General features: G+C 41.5%; 1 protein-coding gene across 6 annotated transcripts; it reads left to right on the top strand.

The window, feature by feature from the left end:
- Positions 1-360: 360 nt before the first annotated feature.
- On the top strand, positions 361-23,866 carry LOC134344135 (heterogeneous nuclear ribonucleoprotein D-like). 6 transcript variants are annotated; one of them, XR_010017369.1, is made up of 10 exons: positions 361-707; positions 1,634-1,802; positions 2,982-3,143; positions 10,361-10,492; positions 20,306-20,408; positions 21,474-21,641; positions 22,138-22,253; positions 22,505-22,605; positions 22,921-23,025; positions 23,523-23,866. XR_010017369.1 is itself a non-coding variant. In XM_063043444.1 (9 exons), the coding sequence occupies exons 1-8, from the start codon at positions 622-624 to the stop codon at positions 22,589-22,591; spliced, it is 1,023 nt and encodes a 340-aa protein (XP_062899514.1). In that variant the 5' UTR covers positions 361-621; the 3' UTR covers positions 22,592-22,605; positions 22,921-23,866. The 6 variants fall into 6 exon arrangements, 5 of the variants coding, with proteins under 5 accessions (XP_062899514.1, XP_062899513.1, XP_062899516.1 ...); XM_063043444.1 differs by having other exon boundaries at positions 22,921-23,866; XM_063043443.1 differs by lacking the exon at positions 22,921-23,025 and having other exon boundaries at positions 362-707.
- Positions 23,867-26,061: the final 2,195 nt, after the last annotated feature.

Raw genomic sequence — 26,061 nt, 5'->3', positions numbered from 1 at the left:
GTTCTATGTACCCTGCAGGTAGACTGGGGTGGGGATCTGTCTATCCTCACCCAGCTGTCTGGGCTCTTTTTATTTCTCCTATCTAACGATCCACTTTACCTTTCCTCTCCCATCTTCCCTCCCGTCGCTTTCTCCTTCATCCTACCACCTTTCTACCTCACCCAATTCTCACTCCCTTGCTTGTTCTCTCCTCACTCCACGTAATCACCCGCCCGCGCCCAGCAGGAACCTTCAATTGTACCGCCGGCCAGCCCACCTTCCGCCTTCGGCCTTCCGCGTCCTGAGCCGCGAGTCTGCGCCCAGGCGCCGCCCGCGACACAAAGCGTGGCGCCCGGATTGGGCGGCTGCGGTCACGTGATCCGTATAAAGGCCCGGCACCCCACCCCTCCCCCTCCCGGACGGGTGCCTGGGTTTCTCCCCTTTCTTTGCCCTCGCCATTTTGTTGGTTGCGAGCGGATCGGCGGCGGTGTGGGCTCTTGAGTTGTGAGCGACCCGGCGGCCTTGTCACAGTCAGTCCGCGGCATCTACACCGTCCCGGTACCGGCGCCCGCGGAGGAGCCGAGCCCTTCTCCCTTCCCTCCGTTACTGCCGTACGGGTGCAGCCCGGCGTCTGTCAGTCTCATGGAACAGCCCATGGCGGCCGTGGGCTCCGAGGAGTTTCCCGAAGGGGCCAAGATAAACGCCAGCAAGAACGAGGAGGACGAAGGGTGAGTGCGGTCGGCTGTGCATCGTGGGCGGGGTGGCGTTCACTCGGGGCCGAGGGTTCTGGGGTCGGAGAGGGGGAGACGGGGCGAGGTGCACAGTCAAAATGGTTCAGGAATTCAGCAGGCCGGGCAGGGTCTAAATGTCTATGCTTCAGGCTGAGACCTGTCACCAAGACGTCTCAGTGCATTTACTCAAAATTTCCAGCATCTGCAGAATTTCCGATGTGGAAAGTACTCAGGGCCCCGGTTGTTAGGGTAGGCTGGTTTCAAATTAACCCTGGGGCTAAACCCGAACTTTTCAGCATTGACCAGTGTCTGTCTTGGTCCAGTCAAACGATTTGGGAAGATTGCGCTGGTTGCCCCTTTTTGTTTTGGATCACTAAGTGATGTTGCTCCTTGTGTGTGACCTAGTTTTGGTATCTCCGCCCCACTTCCCTTCGGCCGCCTGCTTTCAGGTTTGGCTTTTATTTTGCGTCCATGCCCGAATGAAATTAAAACATGACTAAGCGAAAGTGTTCTTTCTCTTTCTGAAAGGCTTGCTAGGGTATTTTTTTTTGGCCTGCCTTCTCTCTTCCGCTCCACCCTCAGAACATTGTGTAGATTATTGCACAAGTACTATGGTTTCAAGTACAGTAATCCGTTTCCTTGGATCTTCAAACTTAAGGAAACAATTTGGTGGGAAAGTCAAACGATTTTTAAAGTGTACCAATACATCCTAAGGAACACTGAAGATATAAATACAATACTTTCCCCACCCCTCCCCCTCTTGAGCATGGCATTCAAGTGACTAATACATAGGAATAATGTGTTAAAATAACTTGAATAAACGTTATTTAATGTGTACAGTTGGATGATATTTTCAGTTTTAAACATATCAAAATTTATAGTATGATTGTCATGATCACTATATACATCTTTATTGTTTGCAGAAAAATGTTCATTGGGGGTCTTAGCTGGGACACAAGCAAGAAGGATTTGACAGATTATTTGTCCAAGTTCGGTGAAGTTGTGGACTGTACCATAAAAATGGATGCAGTGACTGGTCGATCAAGAGGATTTGGTTTTGTACTGTTCAGAGAACCTGCCAGTGTGGACAGGGTAAATCATATCCAAACTTCTAAGCTGCTATGGATCATTTTGACAGTTGGTGTATTTTCCTGTGTGTTCATGGCTAAAAGATACTAAATGATATTTAGAATTGTGTTATAAATGGATATCAATTCTTGAAAATTTGAATATCCAGTTGTGACATAAACACAAAGGGAGTTTTATTTGTTTTTTCCCTTTTTAGGCACAATGTTAGTGAGATCGTTAGTTTCTTTTCATAAATGTTTAGGATGTCCTAGTTGGAGCAAGTTTCTGGTCTGGTACTTTATTTGTGCTACTCTGTAAGTAACAATAGTATTAACCTATTTGTGAGTTTGGGAAGAGGCGTAAAATTTGCCTCAACTCCATTTCTTCTGTGCTACTGTATAATTATTAAGAGAAATGGAGCATGATCTGTGCACAAATCAAGTTTGTCATGGGTGTGTGGAAGTTGGCTTACAGATAGCTGACTGAAGTGAACCCATTTTGTATGTGTGATCTGTAGTTGAGAACTTTGTTGAAAACTCAATCCATTTTTGAAGATATTTGTTGTCAGCAGGGAATGATACCAAGAAGCGTGCACTTTGTGTTCTTGTGGCACTGATTTCTGCTTTTCACCCCAGCTCATGAATCTTATTGGCAGGAAGCTAGGTGAGTAAAGAGCGGATGTGATCATTTTAAGTACACAAATGTGCTTTTTGTTATTGATCCCCGCTGGGAAAAATATATTGGATTGAGGTAGGAGATTCTGTGCAACTGAATTTGATCTCTGCTGCAGAAGTTTAAACATCTTCTTGGCTTATTATACGAGAAATTAATTTAAATTGGGAAGTTGATTTGTTTCCATTTAATATGAATGGGGTGCAATTTGAATTCATGAATTTGTCTGAAAATACAATTTGGTCATAAGCTAATATTAATTTTTTATTGTAGAGCCAGATAAGTAACACGGCTAATATTTCTGCTTGTGTTGCAATTGACTAAATAGTACTGAGTTCATAGCTGGAATTTTAGCAGAATGGATAAACTTCAGAAATTAAGAGTTAATTTTCCTCTGCCTGCTTCACATTTTTGTAATTACTGTAAGCCTAAGTTTTTAACATTACATTTAGTTTTCGTTCAGCCTCAAACAAGTTTAGGTAGCTTGCACAAATTTTCTTTTGTACAGAAACTTTTCTTCAACTCTTCTAGGTGTTGGAACTGAAGGAACACAAGCTTGATGGGAGGCTTATTGACCCGAAAAGAGCCAAGGCAATAAAAGGCAAGGAGACAGCTAAGAAAGTGTTTGTTGGGGGCCTAAGTCCTGATGTACCAGAAGAAATGGTTAAGGACTACTTTGGAGCATATGGAGAGGTAAGTTGAACCCTCACATTAACTTTGAGGGGCACTGCTTTTAAGGTTCACAGGAATATTCTGCTTCTCTGCTAATTCTGTAAAAATTTGGGTTTGTTATATTTACTGTTTTAGAATGTGCCAGTGTAAAATCTACCTTTTCATTCAATTGCATACTAATTTTAAGAGGAAGCGTGCAGTGCTTAAGATATTGAATGAGTACAGTCGGCCCTCCATATCCGCGAGGGATTGGTTCTGGGACCCCTCGCAGATACCAAAAAACCCGGATGCTCAAGTCCCTTATTCAACCTGTCTCAAAACATAGAACATAGAACAGTACAGCACAATACAGGCTCTTTGGCCCACAATGTTGTGCCGACCCAAACCCTGCCTCCCATATAAGCCCCCACCTTAAATTCCTCCATATACCTGTCTAGTAGTCTCTTAAACTTCACTAGTGTATCTGTCTCCACCACTGACTCAGGCAGTGCATTCCACACACCAACCACTCTCTAAGTAAAAAACCTTCCTCTAATATCCCCCTTGAACTTCCCACCCCTTACCTTAAAGCCATGTCCTCTTGTATTGAGCAGTGGTGCCCTGGAGAAGAGGCGCTGGCTGTCCACTCTATCTATTCCTCTTATTATCTTGTACACCTCTATCATGTCTCCTCTCATCCTCCTCTTCTCCAAAGAGTAAAGCCCTAGCTCCCTTAATCTCTGGTCATAATGCATACTCTCTAAACCAGGCAGCATCTTGGTAAATCTCCTCTGTACCCGTTCCAATGCTTCCACATCCTTCTTATAGTGAGGTGACCAGAACTGGACACAGTACTCCAAGTGTGGCCTAACCAGAGTTTTATCGAGCTGCATCATTACATCGCGACTCTTAAACTCTATCCCTCAACTTATGACAGCTAACACCCCATAAGCTTTCTTAACTACCCTATCCACCTGTAAGGCAACTTTCAGGGATCTGTGGACATATACCCCCAGATCCCTCTGCTCCTCCACACTACCAAGTATCCTGCCATTTATTTTGTACTCTGCCTTGGAGTTTGTCCTTCTAAAGTGTACCACCTCACACTTCTCTGGGTTGAACTCCATCTGCCACTTCTCAGCTCATTTCTGCATCCTATCAATGTCTCTTTGCAATCTTTGACAATCCTCTACACTATCTACAACACCATCAACCTTTGTGTCGTCTGCAAACTTGCCAACCCACCCTTCTACCCCCACATCCAGGTTGTTAATAAAAATCACGAAAAGTAGAGGTCCCAGAACAGATCCTTGTGGGACACCACTAGTCACAATCCTCCAATCTGAATGCACTCCCTCCACCACGACCCTCTGCCTTCTGCAGGCAAGCAAATTCTGAATCCACCTGGCCAAACTTCCCTGGATCGAATGCCTTCTGACTTTCTGAATAAGCCTACCGTGTGGAACCTTGTCAAATGCCTTACTAAAATCCATATAGATCACATCCACTGCACTACCCTCATCTATATGCCTGGTCACCTCCTCAAAGAACTCGATCAGGCTTGTTAGACACGATCTGCCCTTCACAAAGCCATGCTGACTGTCCCTGATCAGACCATAATTCTCTAAATGCCCATAGATCCTATCTCTAAGAATCTTTTCCAACAGCTTTCCCACCACAGACATAAGGCTCACTGGTCTATAATTACTTGGACTATCCCTACTACCTTTTTTGAACAAGGGGACAACATTCACCTCCCTCCACTCCTCCGGTACTATTCCCGTGGACAACGAGGACATAAAGATCCTAGCCAGAGGATCAGCCTGGGGAATATTCCATCAGGCCCCGGGGACTTATCCATCCTAATGTATTTTAACAACTCCAGCACCTCTTCTCCCTTAATATCAACATGCTCCAGAACATCAACCTCACTCATGTTGTCCTCACCATCATCAAGTTCCCCCTCATTGGCGAATACCGAAGAGAAGTATTCATTGAGGACCTCGCTCACTTCCACAGCCTCCAGGCACATCTTCCCACCTTTATCTCTAATCGGTCCTACCTTCACTCCTGTCATCCTTTTTTTTCTTCACATAATTGAAGAATGCCTTGGGGTTTTCCTTTACCCTACTCGCCAAGGCCTTCTCATGCCCCCTTCTTGCTCTTCTCAGCCCCTTCTTAAGTTCCTTTCTTGCTTTCCTATATTCCTCAATAGACCCATCAGAGATCCTTGCTTCCTAAGCCTCATGTATGCTGCCTTCTTCCACCTGACTAGACTTTCCACCTCACTTGTCACCCATGGTTCCTTCACTCTACCATTCTTTATCTTCCTCACCGGGACATAACATTCTGCAAGAGATCTCTAAACATCGACCACATGTCCATAGTACATTTCCCTGCAAAAACATCATCCCAATTCACACCCGCAAGTTCTAGCCTTATAGCCTCATAATTTGCCCTTCCCCAATTAAAAATGTTCCTGTCCTCTTTGATTCTATCCTTTTCCATGATAATGCTAAAGGCCAGGGAGCGGTGGTCACTGTCCCCCAGATACTCACCCACTGAGAGATCTGTGACCTGACCCGGTTCATTACCTAGTACTAGATCTAGTATGGCATTCCCCCTAGTCAGACTGTCCACATACTGTGACAGGAATCCATCCTGGACACACTTAACAAACTCTGCCCCATCTAAGCCCTTGGAACTAATCAGGTGCCAATCAATATTAGGGAAGTTAAAGTCACCCATGATAACATGCCTGTTATTTTTGCACCTTTCCAAAATCTGCCTCCCAATATGCTCCTCTGTATCTCTGCTGCTACCAGGGGGCCTATAGAATACTCCCAATAGAGTAACTGCTCCCTTCCTGTTCCTGACTTCCACCCATACTGACTCAAAAGAGGATCCTGCTACATTACCCACCCTTTCTGTAACTGTAATAGTATCCCTGACCAGTAATGCCAGCCCTCCTTCCCTTTTTCCTCCCTCTCTATCCCTCTTAAAGCACTGAAATCCAGGAATATTGAGAATCCATTCCTGCCCTGGTGCCAGCCAAGTCTCTGTAATGGCCACTACATCATAATTCCATGTATGTATCCAAGCTCTCAGTTCATCACCTTTGTTCCTGATGCTTCTTACATTGAGGTACACACTTTTCAGCCCTTCCACCTTACTGTCTTTACACCGTTTATTCTGCTTCTCTTTCCTCAAAGCCTCTCTGTATGTTAGATCTGGCTTTACTCCATGCACTTCTTTCACTGCTCTATTGCTGTGCGTCCCATCCCCCTTGCAAATTTAATTTAAACCCTCCCAAACCATGGTAGCAAACCTACCTGCAAGGATATTGCTCCCCCTCGAGTTCAGGTGCAACCCATCCAATCTGTACAGGTCCCACCTTCCCCAGAAGAGATCCCAATGGTCTAAAAATCTAAAACCCTGCTCCCTGCACCAACTCTTCAGCCACGCATTCAACGCCATCTCCTCCAATTCTTACCATCACTGTCACGTAGCACTGGCAGCACTCCTGAGAATGCCACCCTTGACGTCCTGTTCTTCAGCCTTCTGCCTAGTTCCTGAAACTCACACTTCAGGACCTCATCCCTCTTCCTGCCTATGTCGTTGGTCCCTACATGTATCATGACTTCTGGTTGCTTTCCCTCTTGTACCAGGATGTCGTGCACCCGGTCAGAGACATCCCGGACCCTGGCACCCGGGAGGCAACAAACCATGTGAGTGTCCTTCTCACGTCCATAAAATCTCCTGTCTGCTCCCCTGACTATAGAGTCTCCAATGACGACAGCTCTCCTCTTCTCCGTCCCACCCTTCTGCACCACTGGGTCAGACTCAGTGCCAGAGGCCCTGCCACCGTTGCTCACAGCTGGTCGGTCGTCCCCGCCAACAGTAGCCAGGACGATAAACTTATTATTCAGGGGAATGGCTACAGGGGTGCTCTGCATTACCTGTCTGCTCACCTTCGCATTTCCCCCTCTGACTGTCACCCAACGACCTGCTTCTGACAGCCTAGGTGTGACTACCTCCCTGTAGCTCTCATCTATGACTGCCTCATTCTCCCTTATGAGTCGAAGGTCATCCAGCTTCTGCTCCAGATTCCTTACACGGTCTTCCAGATCGCCCAGCCGTATGCACTTCTGGCAGATGTGACTCTGCGAGAGAGGGGAGTTCCCCCAAGACTGCCACATCTCACATGAGAGGCACATCACCGTCTCAGGAGGCATTGTAAAGACTAACTGCGAGCTAGCTTGTCCTCCGCCTCTTCTCATTGAAGCCTCTCGAGTCAAAGCCTCAAAGCTCCACTCCTTCACTGGCCCACCCACTCACTCACTGGCCGCTTCGCTTGAGCTATCCCTTTATTTATCTGTTTGAGCTTTTCAATATGCTTGGTCACCTGACCTCGATTGCCCAATCAGCTGCTTTCTGCTGAGTCTGAACTATTCAAATCTTGAGTGTCTAATCAACGGCTTTCTGCTGATCTATTGAAATCTTGATTGACTTGATTGCACAGACCAACTGCCAATACTGCCAGAATCTCTCGAGTCAAAGCCTCAAAGCTCCACTCACTCACTGGCAGTTTTCCACTGTGGTGAATCTTAGGACCCAGCGGAACCCCAGACCTTATTTAACTTGTCTCAGTGCAGTGGACATTAGGACCCGGCGGTGGAGCTCTGAATCCGCTGTGTTTCTGTTCACGAAATAATCACGATCACGATTGAAAATAAATTGGAAATAATAAAGCGATTAGAAAGAGGTGAAATGCCATCTGTCATTGGAAAAGCGCTAAGCTACAGTCGGTCAACGAATGGAACAATTTTAAAGGATAAAGTGAGAAAGGCCCTGCCCCGATGAAAGCTATAATTATTACGCAGTAACGCAGTGGTTTAATTTTTGGGTTTTTGGTCCTTCACATCAACCTGGCACGGATGGAGAGCGCTCGGGAGCGGTCTGTCACTGGATCGAACTCAGGAACTTCCGTTCCTGAGCCCGGCGCTGAAACGTACGTTTCTTAAGTGTTTTATATGCATAGAGAGGTAAAATATATACGATATATTAAGCCAAACGTTTGACTAACTGACACTAAGTAATACCGGATGTACCTGTTCCGACTTACTTAGTAAGAGAACTTCTGTTTTTTTTTCTGATCCCGATCCACGATAACCTGCGCACATCTTCCCGTATACTTCTAAATCATCTCTAGATTGCTTATAATACCTAATACAATGTAAATAGTTGTTATACTGCATTGTTTAGGGAATTATGACAAGAAAAAAAAGTTTGTACATGTTTGAATAACAAGTGCTAGAAGAGCACTTCCAGGTTTTCTCGATTTGCGGTTGGTTGAATTCGCGCATGCTTAACTCACAGATAAGGAGGGCCAACTGTATTCTACTTTTAAGAATGATTCATTGCCATGCATCTCCTACCAATGTGTAAATGTAGGTGGAGGTAGGCCTGTTGGCCCTTGAGCTTGCACTACCTTTTAATAAGATGGCTGATTGAATCTTGGTCTCCCCATGCCTGTCTAATTTCCTCTGTCTTTGACTCTGGAGTAGGAAAATTCCAGAGCCTGAAACCTCTGCCAGAAGACATTTCTCTTCATTACTGTTATTTTGGACTCTGCCTTCTTTCTAGGTACCCTTACTGGGATATCATACTCTCAGCATTCATTCTGTCAAACCCCCTCAGAATCTTCAATGTTTCAATACAAATTTCTTTCACTCTTCTAAGCTCTTAAGTACAAGTCAACCCCTTCTTTCTAAAAGGTAACAAAATGAGCTTTTTATTTTTTATACAAGTACCATACATCCTTATATGAAGATCAAAACTATTTGCAATACTACAGGTGTATCTCACCAGTAAAGCTCTGTGTAAAGTTGCATCAAGCCATTATTTTTATACTCTCCTGGGAATAAATGTGATTTTTCAATTACTCTTTCTAATTGTTGTGTTTGAGCCATAACTTTTGGTTCATGTACCAGAGCCCTAAGATCTCTATAAACAATACATTTTGTACCTTTACTCCTTTTAAATAATGTTTACCTTTTTTGTAGAGGATAACCTATTTTTCTCTGCATTTACTTTATCTGACAACTACTTCAAAGTTCAAAGTAAATTTATTATCAAAGTTACCAACTCATTTATCTAGACTGTTTTTGTAATGGTCATCCAATTCTCTGTTCATACTAGTGTTACCTCTCTTCCAACAATCATTCCCCCCCCCCCCATCCAACTGTGCACTTGCCTTGGGCAGAAACCTTTTGTGTTGACACTTTACTAAATGCTTGATAGAATTCTAAATGCTGGTATCAACTGCTTTATCCACAGTTTGTTGCATTCACAAAAAGCAACTTTTTCAAATGCTATTTCTTTTAAGACGTGTTGTGCTTGATGTATACTTGATTTGTCACTAGGCTAGCATTTAAAAGGTTCAATGGTTCCATTTAATATCAGAGAATGTATACAATATACAACCTGAAATTCTTGCTTTTTGCAGACATCCATGATAAGAGGAGTACCCCAAAGAATGAGTGACAGTTTCAACGTTAGAACCCTAAAGCCCCTTCTAGCCCCCTACACACTAGGCAGCAAAGCATCAACCCTCCCCCCCCATCCACTTATTTCAGCAAGAAGCATCAACAGCAACCATCCACCAAGCAAGCAATAGCAAAACTATTGTATTTGATGTTATTTTTTTTTATCCAGCATGAAATTAATACACCAGATTTGTATCCAGTGTGTGTGGAAGTGCTCCTTGCGATTTATTTATTTATTGAGATACAGTGTGGAATAGACCCTTCTGGCCCTTTGAACCACAGGGCCCAGCAGTCCCTTGATTAAATCCTAGCTTAATGATGGGACAATTTACAATGACCAATTAACCTACCATCTGGTACGTCTTTGGACTGTGGGAGGAAACTGGAGTACCCGGGGGAAACCCACGCAGTCCCAGGGAGAATGTGCAAACTCCTTACAGACAGTGGTGGGAATTGAATCTGGGTCACCTATACTGTAAAGCATTGTGCTAACCATTGCGCTGCCCTTTTATTACTTAATATTCATTTCATAGTTACTTGTAAGTGTTGTGTAGTTACTTTAATATAGTAGTATTTAATTTACAAGTTGATTTTATGTACTTGTTTATGTTATAGTTTCCAAATTTTTAGCACAAGATTGCAATTTCCTTAAGTAAATTGAACAAGTTCTGTAAAAAGGCATGAAATATCTCTAAACTGATTTTCATCTAGATTGAAGGCATTGAACTTCCAATTGACAACAAGACTAATGAGCGGAGAGGATTCTGTTTCATCACATTCAAGGAAGAAGAGCCAGTGAAAAGGCTCTTGGAAAATAAGTATCATAATATAGGCTCCAGCAAGGTAGGTCCAGTAATACAATTTAAAGATAATAGTTTTGGGAAGAGCTCTCGTGTAATAACACTTAACAGTATTTATATAAATAAATCTTCAGGCAAAGGTAGAAAACTGCAGACGTTGGAATTGCTTTATAGGTGGTTTCATCCAATGGAGAGAGAAATGGTTCATGCTTCAGTTTAAGAGCTCTCAGAACTGAAGAGTTGAGAGATTTTTCCAGATAAGTCACATGGTTGTTGGTGGGCAGGGGGGGATTCTGCACAGACAACAAACAATATTTTTGGAGTCCAGGGAAGATTCTTTTGCACAAATCATGGAATAGACTTGCTGAAATAGTGTGGCAAAGATCAATAGATCAATTAATGAAGTTTGGAGTAATGGGATAAGGGTGAAGGGCTAAATAAAACTAAAGCTGTAAACAAGGCTGGAATAGATGCTACCTGAAATTGTTGAATTCATTATTTGTTGTAGAAGCCAAAAATGTATTTAGTCAGATGTGAACTGGGATGAGAAACTTGTGATGTTTGGCAGAATTCTGGTCTTGCCAATGGTTCTGATTTCTTGGTCTGTGATAAACAACAGATGGTTTGCGAGTACTGGCATCTTCTGCAACCTGCGTGGTTTGACTCCTGACCTGCCTGAATGCTTGACAGATAGTAGCTCTGGCTATGCAGTTTCTAGGAATCTCAGAACAGCTCAAGTTCTTCAAAAAGGAGTGACCTGTGATGGATGTAGGCGAGGACTAGGATGAGTTCTAGCTGTAGACTGGAGGCAAGACATTGCTGCAATGATGTTTGAGGGTGTCATTGATGGATACCTGGGAAACTTGTCTGATATAGTTGGTTAATCTGAGTACTGGTGCAGACCCAGCTCAAGGCAATGCTGTACCTGCAGTAGTGGGTACAGATGTCATCAAAGCTGGGTTACAAATTTGGACTCTCCCTGAGACAAACTGCAATTTCAAAGAGTTCTTTTTCAGAAATAAGCTGCTCCTTGCACAATGTGATGTAAGTATCTTTGAATTGCCATTCCTGCCATGTTCTGCTCACAAACTTTATTCTGATAAAGCCAGGCATTTGTACTCAAAGTGCAGTGGTTATTGAGTGAGGACAAGGGAGTAAATGGCCCAGCGTCCTGACCTAGAGGATTGGAACATGTTTGCTTTGTGAGGAAGCTGTAAGCAGCTAATCTTTCATTAAATAAAACACAAAAATAGCACAATCAGGCTTAGCCAAGCTGATGCCTACTCTATGGTCTGATTTAGATGCATTTCTGAAGCACTTCAGTTTGTGCTTGTTTTCCTTGGTCTAGGTGGTAGAATTATATTTCTGCTTCACTGATTAGAGTTTTTGGCAAGTGGGTGGGGGATTGGGCATGAAGGTCTTGAATAGAGGAAAGGTGAGTGTTGAATCTCATACAACTGCAGATGTTTTAATTGCAAATTGGATGTGTAATTACAAAATTAATATCAGTTTTGTGGTTATTTTGATATGAGGAACCATAGAAACATAGAAAGCAGAAGTAGGCCCCTCAATCTTTCTCTGCCATGGCTGATAACATAAGAAATAGGAGCAGGGGTAGGCCATCCAGTCCATTGAATAAGATCATTCAATAAGATCATGGCTGATCTGTCCATAAACTCAGCTCCATCTACCTGCCTTTTCCCCATAACCGTTAATTCCCTTACTATGTTAAAAACTGAACTGTTTCTTAAATATATTTAGTGAAGAAGCCTCAACTGCTTCCCTGGGCAGAGAATTCAATAGATGCACCACTCTCTGGGGAAAAACAGTTTCTCCTCAGGGAGGGAACGTGGACTCAGACCATGACTCATCTCTGCCTAAATTTTCCCCCCTGAATCTTGAGCCAATGTCCCCTAGTTCTAGTCTCACCTACCAATGGAAACAACTTTCCTACTTTTATCTTATCTATACCTTTCAAAATTTTGTATGTTTCTATAAGATCCCCTCTCATTCTTCTGAATCCCAGCGAATATAGTCCCAGGCGACTCAATCTCTCCTCATGGGTTAATCCCTTCATCCCTGGAATCAACCTGCTGAACCTCCTCTGCACTGCCTCCAAAGGCAGTATATCCTTCCTCAAGTTATTTCAATGTATTGCTCCCTCCCCAAGCCCCTGGAAGTCTTCTGCATCCAGAAGTGTATCTATTTGTGATTGTCTTGATCTCTACAGTCCTCTGACTGCTCATCTCACTTTCTAAATATTTTCTGTGAACTGAGATTAACCTGTCATTCTAGGCACCGCAGTCAGTGGAATCATCCTGCTGGCAAATTGTCTGTCAGATCCAAGATTAGCTTTATTTGTCACATGTACATTGAAATATAGTGCAATGTGTTGTTTGTGTCAGATCAAATCAGCGAGGGTAGTGCTGGACTGCCCACAAGTATCGCTACTACCAGTGCCAACATAGTTTGTCCACAACTTACTAACGCTAATCATATGTCTTTGAAAACCAGAGCACCTAAAGTTATGGAGAAAGTGTACAGACTTCTTAAAGATGTTGGTGGAAATTGAACCTCAGTCTTACAGCTGGTGCTATAATAGTGTTAGGCTAATCGTTACGCTGCTGTGCTGCCCGTTTCATTTAGATTCCCTCTACTAAACTTTCGAGCACAAACCCAATCTCTCCTTTTATGGCAGCCTTGTCATCTCAGCAATCAATCTCCTAGCAAGTATATTTTGTGATAAGGACACCAAAACTGCACACAATATAATTCTCTGGTCTCATTGAGCTTTTATAACTGTACTTGCACCATCTTGCTACTAATCAGTTGCCACCTTAACTGCTTCTGTATGTTTAAAATAATGGGTATCTAAGATTGAAGTCTCTTTTTACATCAACACTTTGCAATCTAACATCTATATTGAGCTATGTAAGCTTAAACTCTCTACCTATTTTTGAATCTCTGATTATTTCCTCCCTATCTGAAATCTCTTCCAGTTCTGCTATCTTGTTGTGTTGCTGCCTAAAATCTTAATTGGCCCACAATTCAATGCTTCATCTGTGGGTTTCTTTACCTCCCCAAACCTGATCTCAGCAATTTCCCAAATCTTCTCGAATGCTTACCACTTTTGTAGCTGTCTCTTCATAGTGGCCACTTTCTCTGTGACTTTCCACTTTTAAATGTTGATACTGCTTATCAAAAGTTAATTCCCTGTCTACACTGCTTTTTACCACTTCCCTGACTTATTAGTTTAATATGAACTATGAACTGTCTGGGTGCTCAAATTTATTTGATTGAAGTAGTTTAATTGGCAATCATATTGACAAATACACAAACAATTCTCATTCTAAATCAGAGTAATATCTTGGTGATCAGTTACTGAGCTCAGTGTTTTTCTTTGCATTCAAATATGGCATAAATATATGGACTGATACACTTTAGTTAATTGGTGTTTGTGTCATAGGGCCTTATTTACCCATGCCTACTGTCTGTCTTTGTAATCAAATATATTTACAATGCTTTCTGCTACATTTTCTAACACTTGATCTGACCCATTGTCCCATTTAGGGCAGCAGAGAAGTGTGCACATTATTTTCTGTGACTGTATGGGTTCTCTCTGTGTGCACTGGCTCTCTGTACATCCCAAGGAGATGAGGGTTGGTGGATTAGCCACTGCAAATTACCTTTTTATTTCACTGGTAGCATTTGGGGGGAGGTGGAAGTTAATGATTGTGAGGGAGAATTACAATGGGCTTAATATTGGTGTTTGAAAGTTAGCAAGTGGGTCAAAAGACTTATTTCCATATTGTATGATCTGACTTCACAATTTTGGCTTCACTAATTATTTGTGGTAGTTTTCATGAGACGAGATTCTAATACCAGATAACACCTTCCTAAGCCGTGATATCAGTTGAGTTTTTTCACTGATGTGCCATTGTTAATAAATGTTTGAAGGATTCGTCCTGAGTGGTTGATGACCATACATCTTTTGACAGTCTGTATGTGGTTGTTTTTTTTTACCTTGGGTGGTACCCTGTCCAAGCCCAGTGGTAGAATTACAGGTGTAGTGCAGGAAGCCCATATGCATTCTGGAGATGAATCTCTCTTTCTAGTGCCCATTCTGTTGTCCTTTAGGCTATGAGACATCCAGAGTGTTTATCCTTTAAGTTTCACTTGGATGTAGTGTGATGAGATGAATATCTGCTGATGTCATTTAACCTGGCAAGGTTGGGGACTGACTTTTGGTATATTAATGCAAATCTTTGCTCAGAATACTGCAGCCTTTCTTGATGGGAGTGCTTATTTTCAATTTCTGCAGAGGTGAACCAGTGGCCTGGGGTGGGGGTAGAGTGGGCTGCCCTGGAGTTGCGATTGGTCCATATTTATAATTGCATTGGTCTGTCTTTGTGGGTCTGGTGAATTTGTGAATGATGTTGCTTTGCAGACTGATTGGAAAAATTGCTGATCCATGCATCTGTGAAGAGAAAAATTCCCATTGGTGATTATTACAAGAACGTGTTTTCATTGAACTCTGGTCTCATTACTCTCCTGAGCTTTATCATGACATTAAAGTTAACTTGTGTCTTGTTCTTGAGATGAACATGAATTTGGGTCCCTCGTGAAGTACCTTAGTCTGAAATCTAAGACTACAAGGCAATTCTGAGGAAGTACTACTGCCAGAGATGCTCTTGATGAGATAGTAAACCCAAGCCGCATTTTTGTTCAGCTGGTTGTGCAAGATGGCATGGTGCAAACCACCACCAGATAGTACTGAGTGCCAGAAGTTAGTGGGTTAAAGAAATCCTTTTCGGGTGACTAGTGGAGCTCGGCAAGAGACTGCAACTATTCCCTGTATATATTAGTGATCTGAATGAAGAAACTGATGGCTTTTTGGCCAAGTTTACAGAGAATCCTGAGCTAGATGGAGGAACAGGTAGTGCTGCAGAGGCAAAAGGTTTGGGGGGTGGGGGTGGGGAAAGCAGCATAGGGAAGTATGAGGTTTTGTACTTCAGCAGGAACAATAAAGGTGTGGACTGTTTTCTAAGTGGGGATAAAATTCAAACTTGGAGGTGCACAGGAACTTGGGTGCCCTTATTCAGGATTCCCTAAAGGTTAACTTGCCAGTTGAATCAGTAGTAACAAAGATAATTGTAATACTAGCTTTCATTTTGAAAGGTCTAGAATATAAAACCCAGGATATACTGCTGAGGCTCCATAAGGTGTTGGTCAGATTGCATTTGGGATATTGTGAGTAGTTTTTGGCCCCATCTCAAAGGAAGGATGTGTTTGCCCTGGAGTGGAAGTTTACAAGAATGAGCTCAGGAATGAGAGGCTAAACATGAATATTTTGATATTTCTGGGTGTGTACTTGAAATTCAGAAGAATGATGGGCGAATCTCTTTGAACAACATTAGATCCATTGTCAGCAAGACCAAGGAATTGACTGTGAACATTAGGAAGGGGAAGTCTGGAGACCATGCACCAAGCCTGATTGAGGGTGTCAGCATTGAAAAATGTGAGCAACTTCAAGTTCCTGGGTGTCAACATTGTGAAAAGTAGGTTCTATACGTAGGTGTAATCAGGAAGAAGGCACACCAGCCGTTCTACTTCATAATGCATTTGAGTGTCACCAAAGACACTAGCAAATTTCTATTGATATACAGTGGAGAGGATTCTGACTGTTTGTATCACTGTCTGGTATGGAGGCTTCAGTGCACAGGATTGCAAGTGGCAGCAGAGGGCTGTAAACTTAGCTGGGTCACATCAATCACTAAGGACCTCGCCATCTGGGCATGCCCTCTGTTCATCACTACCATCAGGGAGGAAGTACCTACAGGAGCCTGAAAGACTTGCACACACTGATTCAGAAACAATTTCTTCTCTGCCATCAGATTTTTGAACAGTCTGAACCCTAACTCATCATTCCTTTTTTGCACTTATAATTTCTATTTTTGACTGTACTTCTACTGTAAAACAAATTTCATATCAATTTAAGACCAGGGTAGGAAACCTGATACTGAAAGGCCTGGATAGAGTGGATGCAGAGAAGATGTCTCCATTAATAGGCAGTCTAAGATTTGAGGGCACTGTCTTAAAATAAAGGGGCATCCCTTTAAAATTGAGATGAGGAGCAGTTTCATCAGCCAGAGTTGTGAATCTATGGAATTTGTTGCCATGGAAGACTGAGGAAGCCAAGTCATTCAATGCATTCAAGGCAGAGATAGGTTTGTAATTGGTAAGAAGATTAAGGGTTATGGGTTGAATGGAATTGAGAAAAAGCAGCCAATATGAAAGCTGGAGCAGACTTGGAGGCGAATGGTCTAGTTCTGCTCCTGTATTTTATGGTCCTATAGCTGTAGTTCAGAAAGTTTGCCCACATAGCAATAGTACCTTCACCAACACACACAAAATGCTGGTGAACGCAGCAGGCCAGGCAGCATCTATAGGAAGAGGTACAGTCGACATTTCAGGCCGAGACCCTTTGTCAGGACTAACTGAAAGAAGAGACGGTAAGAGATTTGAAAGTGGGGGGGGGGGGGATGGAGCTAAGAGCTGGAAAGTTGATTGGCAAGAAGATACAAGGCTGGAGAAGGGAGAGGATCATGGGATGGGAGGCCTAGGAAGAAAGAAAGGGGGAGGGGAGCACCAGAGGAGGATATAGTGAGAGGGACAGAGGGAGAAAAAGAGAAAGAAAGGGGAAAAAATAATAAATAAGGGATGGAGTAAGAAGGGGAGGAGGGGCATTAACAGAAGTTAGAGAAGTCAATGTTCATGCCATCAGGTTGGAGGCTACCCAGATGGAATATAAGATGTTCCTCCGACCTGAGTGTGGCTTCATCTTGACAGTAGAGGAGGCCATGGATAGACATATCAGAATGGGAATGGGACGTTGAATTGAAATGTGTGGCCACTGGGAGATCCTACACTTACGCTCTGTCTGCCAGAGAAAGCAGGATCTCCCAGCGGCCACACGTTTTAATTCCACGTCCCATTCCCATTCTGATATGTCTATACATGGCCGCCTCTACTGTCAAGATGAAGCCACACTCAGGTTGGAGGAACAACATCTTGTCTGGGTAGCCTCCAACCTGATGGCATGAACATTGACCTCTATAACTTCTGTTAATGCCCCTCCTCCCCTTCTTACCCCATCCCTTATTTATTATTTATTTTTTCTCCTTTCTTTCTCTTTTTCTCCCTCTGTCCCTCTCACTATATTTTCTTCTGATGCCCCCCTCCCCCTTTATTTCAATTTAGGCCTCCCATCCCATGATCCTCTCCCTTCTCCAGCCTTGTATTTTCTTGCCAATCAACTGTCCAGCTCTTAGCTCCATCCCTCCCCCTCCTGTTTTCTCCTATCATTTCAGATCTTCCCCTCCCCCTCCCACTTTCAAATCTCTTACTATCTCTTCTTTCAGTTAGTCAAGACGAAGGGTCTCGGCCCGAAACGTCAACTGTACCTCTTCCTATAGATGCTGCCTGGTCTGCTGTGTTCCACCAGCATTTTGTGTGTGTTGCTTGATTTCCAGCATCTGCAGATTTCCTCGTGAGTACCTTTACCAAACTGCCTTAGTCTAAGAAAGATGGAAGGGTTTGTGCCCAGAATTTATGGGGACATGAAAAGCATTTTGTAAATGTTATTTTTTGCTTCCCCGTTCCTTTTGTTTGTCAATAACATTGGGTGAATACAAGAAAATCCAGATTGTTTTTACAGAACCATAATAACTGTTTGGATTATAGTTATTGTTATGCTTCTTAAAAGACAATGTTTTTTTTCTAACTCTGTTTAGGCTGAGGTTTTATAAAACATTGGTTATACCGTATGGTGTATTGTGAGCAGTTTTGGGGCCTTTATCTAAGAATGTATGTGTTTGCATTAGAGAGGGTCCCGAGCTGGTTCACAGGAATGATCCCAGGAATGAAAAGGTTAATGTATGAGGAACCTTTGATGGCTCTGGGCCTGTACTTGCTGGAGTTTAGAAGAATGAGGGGGATTTCATTGACACCTACCGAATATTGAAAGGCCTGGATAGAATGGACATAGAGATCCAAGCAACACGCACAGAATGCTGGAGGAACTCAGCAGGCTAGGCAGTATCTGTGGAAAAGAGTACAGTCGAAATTTTGGGCTGAGACCTTCAGGACTGGAGGGGAAAAAAGCTGAGGAGTAGATTTAAAATGTGGATGAAGGGGAGAGAGAAACACAAGGTGATGGGTGAAACTGGGAGGGGAGGGATGAAGTAGAGCTGGGAAGTTGATTGGTGAAAGAAACAGGGCTGGAGAAGGGGGAATCTGACAGAAGGCTGTGGAAGAAAGAAAAGAGGGGAAAAGCACCAAAGGGAGGGGGTGGGGAATGGTGGTGGGGGGGAAGAAGGTTCGAAATGGGAAGTCCTATTGTTCAGCATCTATGCTCAGTTCGCCAGAAAAAGACAGATTTCCCAGTGGCCACATATTTTAATTCCACTTCACATTCCTATTCCGATATGTCTGTCCATGGCCTCCTCTACTGTCGTGATGAGGCCACACTTAGACTGGTGAGACAACGCCTTGTATTCCATATGGGTAGCCTCCAACCTGATGGCATGAACATTGATTTCTCAGACTTCTGGTAATGCAACCCCCCTACCCCCACCACCACCACCATTCCCCACCCCCTTTTCCCTCTCACCATATCTCCTTGCCCGCCCATCCCCTCATTCTGGTGCTCCACTCCGCTTTTCTTTCTTCCATGGCCTTCTGTCCTCTTCTATCAGACTTCCTTCTCCAGCCCTCTATCTCTTTCACCGATCAATTTCCCAGCTCTTTACTTCATCCCTTCCCCCTTCAGGTTTCACCTTTCTTTTCAAATCTTTTTATTATTATCCAAAATTTACAAGAGTACATCGAAGTAAGCAACACTTACAATGTCTCAAGAAAAAAAACATTATTATAAAGATTGAAAAAATTTTGGTGATTTTAAAAAAAAGAGAAAAGAAACCCTACTAAGCAAGAAAAAAGTGAGGGAAAAAACTCCCATTAGGTGTTCAACCCCAGAGCCATGAGTCATACAAAAAGATTCTAAAGATGAATATCAAACCGCCAGCAAGAAAAAAAAGTACCAAAAACTTACAATTAGATCATGGAGGAAACCTATAAATTAACTCAAATGATAATAACGAGCAAGTGAACCCCATCTTTTCTCAAAATCAAACATAGGTTCAAAGGTTTGATTTCTAATTTTCGCCAAACTAAGACATAGCATCACTTGAGAAAACCATTGTGACAAAGTGGGAGCCGCTGTATCCTTCCACTAAGTTTCACGTAACGCCTTGTGTTTCTCTCTTCACCCACACACGCACATTTTAAATCTGCTCCTCAGCTTTTTGTGTCCAGTCCTGATGAAGGATTTCAGCCTGAAATGTCACCTGTACTCTTTTCCAAAGCTGCTGCTTGGCCTGCTGAGTTCCTCCAGCATTTTGTCTGTGTTGTGTTGATAGGTTCTTGATTGATAAGAGCGTCGAAGGTTACGGGAGGAAGTCTGGAGAATGGGATTGAGAGTGATAATAAATCGCCCATGATGGAATGGGAGAACAGACTCAAGATGAATAACTGAATTCTTCTCCTATGTCTTATGGTCTTAGCTGCAGTCTTGTATGTCTGGATGGTGCATTAAAGTAAATCTAGAATTTATGAACATAGATCTCTAATTGACAATTGGAGCAGGTGTCCTGTAAGAACCAAACCTTTCCCTATAGTTCTATTTGAAATGCTTCCAATTGTTTCATAGTAAAATACTGTGTTTGAGTTTTATGTAGCTAAATTTTAGTGTGTAATTTGTGAATATTTTAACCTGTGCTTCTGAATTTTTTAATAGTGTGAAATTAAAGTGGCGCAGCCCAAGGAAATCTACAGACAACAGCAGCAACGAGGAGGCAGAGGTGGAGGTGGGTTTGGTGGAAGAGGTCGTGGTAGAGGGGGTAAGTTAATTTCCTGACGAGTGGGTTTTGATCATGAAATTATTTCTTTACTGAAACAGTAAAGAAATGCATCGCTAGGTAATTATCTGGTTAACCCCACCCCACTTGTTCCATGGGAGATTGTGTGCTTTTATTATTAGTTGGGAAAGGCTTTGAATTGTATGTTTTGAGGGAGAATAGTTTTGGATATTTGAGTAAATTTGTGTTGATCTTTATCCTTTGATTTGTTTTAGTAGTATGCAGTTCGTGAAAGTCTGTCAGAAGATGTCCATGTATCAAATCTTGTTTTCAGATCTTGTGTTTACAAGGAACAAGATAAATTAACATTTGTTATTAGGATTGTCCTTTCCTTATAGTGATGGAGAAAGTGTGGATTGCCACTTGGAGGATGATGATGATAGCATTGTCTGTTAGTTCATTTGATTTATAATGATACTTTCATATAATCCAAGGTTGTACCTAGTTTTTCTCTTTTTACGCTTTAGTTGGTGGCAAGTGGTGGCCTTAGAATGTAATAGTGGCATTCTTGAAGCTGTGGATTTACTTTCGAATAAGAAAAGTATTTTAGAAGCTATTGTTCTTGATATGATATTTCTAATTAAAGCAAACATTCTCCACAGTTCCAATGTCAAGTTATGCATTGTCATTTTAAACTTTAGGTACAGATTTAATATGTAATTAACTACTTTTCATATAGGTGCTCATTTTTAAGAGATCGTTTGCACTTTCCAAAATTGGTACTCCACAGGTGTTTGTTATTAGGGAAATTAGCTGTTTGTCATTAAGGGATACACCTTCATATGTAGTTATCCTGATTGATAAGCGATGCTCCTCTGTAAAAACAATATGGTTTTAACTGGAGTTTTGACACTGGTGTTGGAGTCCCTGTTTGAGCTTTCTATTTCCTTTTGGTAGTGGAGATCTTCTCTGGGAGCTTGCTAGGTTTTGGCAGAGCACACGATCGATATTTTGGCTTTTCTGAGAACTTTAAATTTCCTCTGGATATTTTGGATTATCTTGTGCTTTAGAAGAAACTGCAAAGTTGTTTGTTTTGCTATCTTTTAGGACAAAATCAGAACTGGAACCAAGGATACAACAGCTACTGGAATCAAGGTTATAGTAGTTACAACAATGGCTATAGCAATCCAGGTTACAATGGATATGGAGGTTATGATTACTCTGGGTATAACTACAACAACTACGGATATGCTCCAGCATATGATACCTACAATAGTAAGTTACAGCATTTGGCTAATTGGCTGGTAATACACTCTTGTGAAGTGGCACAATTTTGGAGAAATGTTAATAAACTGACTAAAGACTTATTTATTTATTTGCTGGACGTATTGACAAAAGAAAAATTAAACCTCAGTGAAACTTCAATGAGAGGGGTATTAAGGCTTTATAAGCCATGTGATGTTTCTTGTGTTTCCATTGGTGCTGTTGGCTACCATTTTAGCCTTGCTTAACCAAGTTTATTATTACTTATGACACCACAAAAGTACTTTCAAAGTACTTCATCTGTGGATAGATTTGAATTAGCCAGTAAACTTTTCTCACTAAATTTCTATAAAGAATTCTATAAGGTAGTGAAATTAGCTTGTTTTATGTTTGGAGGTTTTTGTTGTTACCCTTGATAAGGGGAGTATTTAGCTAGCTTTTGTCCAGGTAACACAACATTCCATCTTGGAGAGGAGGAAAAACTAACATTGCTCATATCTCCTCTTAGCAAATGTGCCTCCTGATGGTCAATCAAGGAACGGCATTGATGGTCGTGGAGAAGTCTGCGGCCTGGACTGCCTCACCCTCTCTGCTGAAGGAGGCTGTTTAGAGGCAAGTGGCCAGGTGGGTAAAATTGTAGGGGTGAAAGAAGAGAATAGGATAAACCATAAATCAAAATGAGCTTTAGCCCATTTTCTGCAACCAGCAGAGAATCAGAGTTGGAACTGGAATTTTTTTTTGTCCAGGTTTTACTGAGTTAGGTCAAAGATGTTACTGCAAATTTGATAATGGCCACTTTGGTATATTTTTAAAATTGTGTAAATGTGGATATAGAGCTTGCATGTTAAACTTGTGCAATTCAATTGCTTTGACAGGTCAGCAGAGCAGCTACGGAAAGGCATCTAGAGGAGCAGGCAGTCACCAGAATAACTACCAACCATACTAAAGAAAAAATTATTTAGTTGTTTCATTGCAGGTATGTGTTTGCATCTTATTGCAGCTAATGGAAAAAAGAGCACAAATAAAATTCCAGTGTACATTTTTAATAATGTAAAATGTCAGGTTATTTTTAAATTTTGCTTTAAGCATTGAACATCAGGTACCTTAGTTTTCGCTTCAAGTGATTTGTGGCTTTTGTAACAGGAAGGTCTGAGAGATTAACACTTTTTTTAAACAAGTTTGTAAATTTAACAGGTAAAGTACTGCTAATGGGTACAAATAAAGGACCCAGCAAGACAAAAGAAAAAGTTGCCTTCTAACTCTGACATTATACCTTGTTTGTACCCGCCAGCGGGAACTTCATTGCAGGACACGTGTCACCCTGACCACACGATTCTCTTGGGGCCGCGCATTGCGGACAGAACGTGAGGTGTGCTCGTGAAAATGCTGCCCTGTGGTATGGTCTCTTCCAACATGTATCAACGTTAAAGATAAACTGGAAAACTTCAGACTTTGTCTTCAGTCTTCTTTGTGTATATATCATATATAACATTGGATAAACATTTCTTACAGGCATTTGTTTTTTAATGGATAATGACTTACTGCATAATTAATTCAGTATTCTTTATTTGGTAACATCTTGTATTTCAGTTATGGATCTTCAGTGTGGTAATTTTATTTAAAAATATATTCAATGCTTTTTTTTTGTTTTGTTTTGTTTCTTCATAGCTCTGTGATTCAAATAACCAAACAACATCAAGCAAGCTGTAAAATATTTTGGTTTGTCTGGGTTAAATGTGTCAGACTTGATAATTCAGGTCTGATGTCTCTTGATCTGCTGCAGTAAAATGCTTTCCTGTGCGCAGCACCATGAAGTATTGCCAAGTGTGTGTTATAATATGTGAAACTGTGCAAACTACTTTCTTATTCTAAAACATTTGTACTTTCTCCTAGGTGGAGAATTGGAAGTATAAACATCAGTATAACAGAAGATAATGTCAAGAGAAAATGTTAAACCTGAGAGCATCAGTGTTTTCCTTTGGGACTTTTGTACCACATGAAATCTGAAGTTGACATATTTTGTGTCCCAAATGTATATAGCATCTAAACGTTTTTAAGTTATATAGTTACTTTGCTTTGTACGACTTGAGAACTGCATTCCTTAACATCTGTGTATTGTGATAGTATATAATAATGTTGCTACTAACTGGTGTGATGGAACACATGTTTGTCGCTGTACCCTGTTGTATCTGCTGAATGGCATCTGTTGCTGAAATAAATGAGTGTGAATGCTCAAATGTCAAGTTGTTTATTGGGTTGAGAAAAATTGGCTTTTTGATTTGATTGTGCAAAGGTGCCCTTTAGTTACAGATACAGTAGACTAAGGATTCATTCCTGAGCGCTGGGAGTTGTATTTAGGCTAATGTCTGAGAGGGAACAGGTTTTCCTGTTTACATTGATGCTACTAATATGTTATCTAAATTTATATTCTGCACTAGATCTGCAAGTGAATTAGTTCTTGTTGCTTTCTTCCATTTCCAACTGCACCCTCCCAAAATTATTTTTTTGTTAAACAATTTAAAACTATTGCCCTTCCTGATGTCAAGTTTCTTGAATAACTTTTCATCTGTACGTTGACTTTAATTATAACTTTTTTTGTGTGTTGTATTGCCAAGTTCATCTCCACATCTTGGAGATAGTATCTTAGTGCTCAGTTTCATTAAACTTCGATGATATATATTTATTGATGAGGAAGCCATAATTAATTTATAATGGTTTTGCATTCTGTTAAAGTAACTTTACAGAGGCTTGAATTTTACCTGGTGAGTAATTTGGATTTCTGAAAGGGAGACAATGCATAATGAAGATTCAAACAAATATGCTTTTGCAGAGCTCATCCTCCTGAGTAATTCTTTGGGATAGTTTTATCATTAGTCAAAGGATTTCAGTAAGGCCCCATAAAGGTGGCTTATCAATAGACCATACTGATTTGGAGGTAAATTGATAATTAATGACTAGGAATAAATCTGTTTTATAGGCTGTGACTAATACGGTATAGTAGACATTCATGTTTGGGGCCAAGCTACTGTTTATTTATTTTAAAAAGGTGTAAGCAGAAAGCGTGTAACATCTTCAGTTGGAGAAAATGCTTGAAGCTATAATTAAGGAAGAAATTAGACATCTTGATAGGAATCGTTCTATCAGGTAGATGCAGTGTGGATTGAGGAAGGGCAGGTCCTGTTTAACAAACTTTATTGGAGTTCTTTGAGGATGTAACAAAAACTGTGGATACAGAGAGCTTGTCCAGAGTTAAAGGATGCATAGAGTTGGGTAATGTATTGGCATGGATAGAGGATTGGTTAACTAATTGTTAAGGTGGAAATGCTATAAATTGGTGTTTCTCTGGTTGGCATTCGGTGGTAAGCAGGGTGTCCTGGGTGTCAGAACTGCACACACAACTGTTCACAATACACATTTTCAATTTGGATAAGGAGACTGATTGTAATGCATCCAAGTTTGCTGATGACACTAAAATGGGTGGAAAAGCAAATCGCACAAAGGCCTGGAAGAGAGGAAGAAGAAAGATTTAGCATGGAGATGAGGGAGAGGAGTGGGAAGTAATCCTGTGGAATTCTTTGCCCCGGGAAGCCGTAGAGACTACGTCATTAGATACATTTAAGACAGATTTTTGCATAGTTGGGGAAATGGCAGGTAGGTGGAGCTGAGTCCATGGGCTCAGATCAGCCATGACCTTCAATAGTGGAACAGACTTGATGGGCCAGTTGGACAACTACTGCTCCTGATTCTTGTGTTCTTAAGACCAATATAAAAACAATTTTATCTGAGGGGACTAAATATCTCATTTCCTGGCTTTCAGATAGAAAACTAGGTGGTACTTAGTAAGGAGGAGGATATAAAAGAGCTTCAAGAGAATATAGGCCTGGTTAAGTATAGACAAGAACACAATAGATGAAATATAGAAAAATATGAAATTACCATTTACAGTTGCAAGAAAATGTTTGTGAACCCTTTGCAATTATCTGCATTAATTACTCATAAAATATGGTCTGATCTTCATCTAAGTTGTAATAGTAGACAATCTGTCTAAACTAGTAACACAAACACTTGCACTTTTCATGTTTTTATTGAATACATTGTTTAATCATTCACAGTCCAGGCTGGAGAAAGTGTGTAAACCCTTTTACTTAATAACTGGTTGAACTTCCTTTAGCAAGCAATAACCTCCACCAGTTGTTTCCTGTAGCTGCTGATTGGACTTGCACAAAGGCGAAGAAGAATTTTAAACCATTCTTCTGTGCAAACCTATTTCAGTTCATCAATGTTTCTGGGATACCTTGTATGAACAGCCTTCTTCAGGTCATGCCACAGCATCTCAACTGGGTTCAGGTCTGACTTGGCCATTCTAAAACATAATTTTTCTTCTTTTTAACCCATTCTGTTGTTGATTTACTCTTGTGTTTCAGATCATTGT

This window comes from Mobula hypostoma, chromosome 3 (genome assembly GCF_963921235.1).
Source record: "Mobula hypostoma chromosome 3, sMobHyp1.1, whole genome shotgun sequence".
In the NCBI taxonomy this organism is placed as follows: domain Eukaryota; kingdom Metazoa; phylum Chordata; class Chondrichthyes; order Myliobatiformes; family Myliobatidae; genus Mobula; species Mobula hypostoma.
Note: the sequence above shows the minus strand (reverse complement) of the source record. Positions and strands in the feature narration are given on the sequence as shown.

Excerpts from the sequence above, each read along its gene's own strand:
- LOC134344135 (XM_063043444.1), top strand. The coding sequence starts at position 622 with ATGGAACAGCCCATGGCGGCCGTGGGCTCCGAGGAGTTTCCCGAAGGG. Across the intron at positions 20,409-21,473 it reads AAGAGGTCGTGGTAGAGGGG|GACAAAATCAGAACTGGAAC; the intron begins GTAAGTTAATTT and ends GCTATCTTTTAG. Across the intron at positions 22,254-22,504 it reads GTTTAGAGGCAAGTGGCCAG|GTCAGCAGAGCAGCTACGGA; the intron begins GTGGGTAAAATT and ends TTGCTTTGACAG.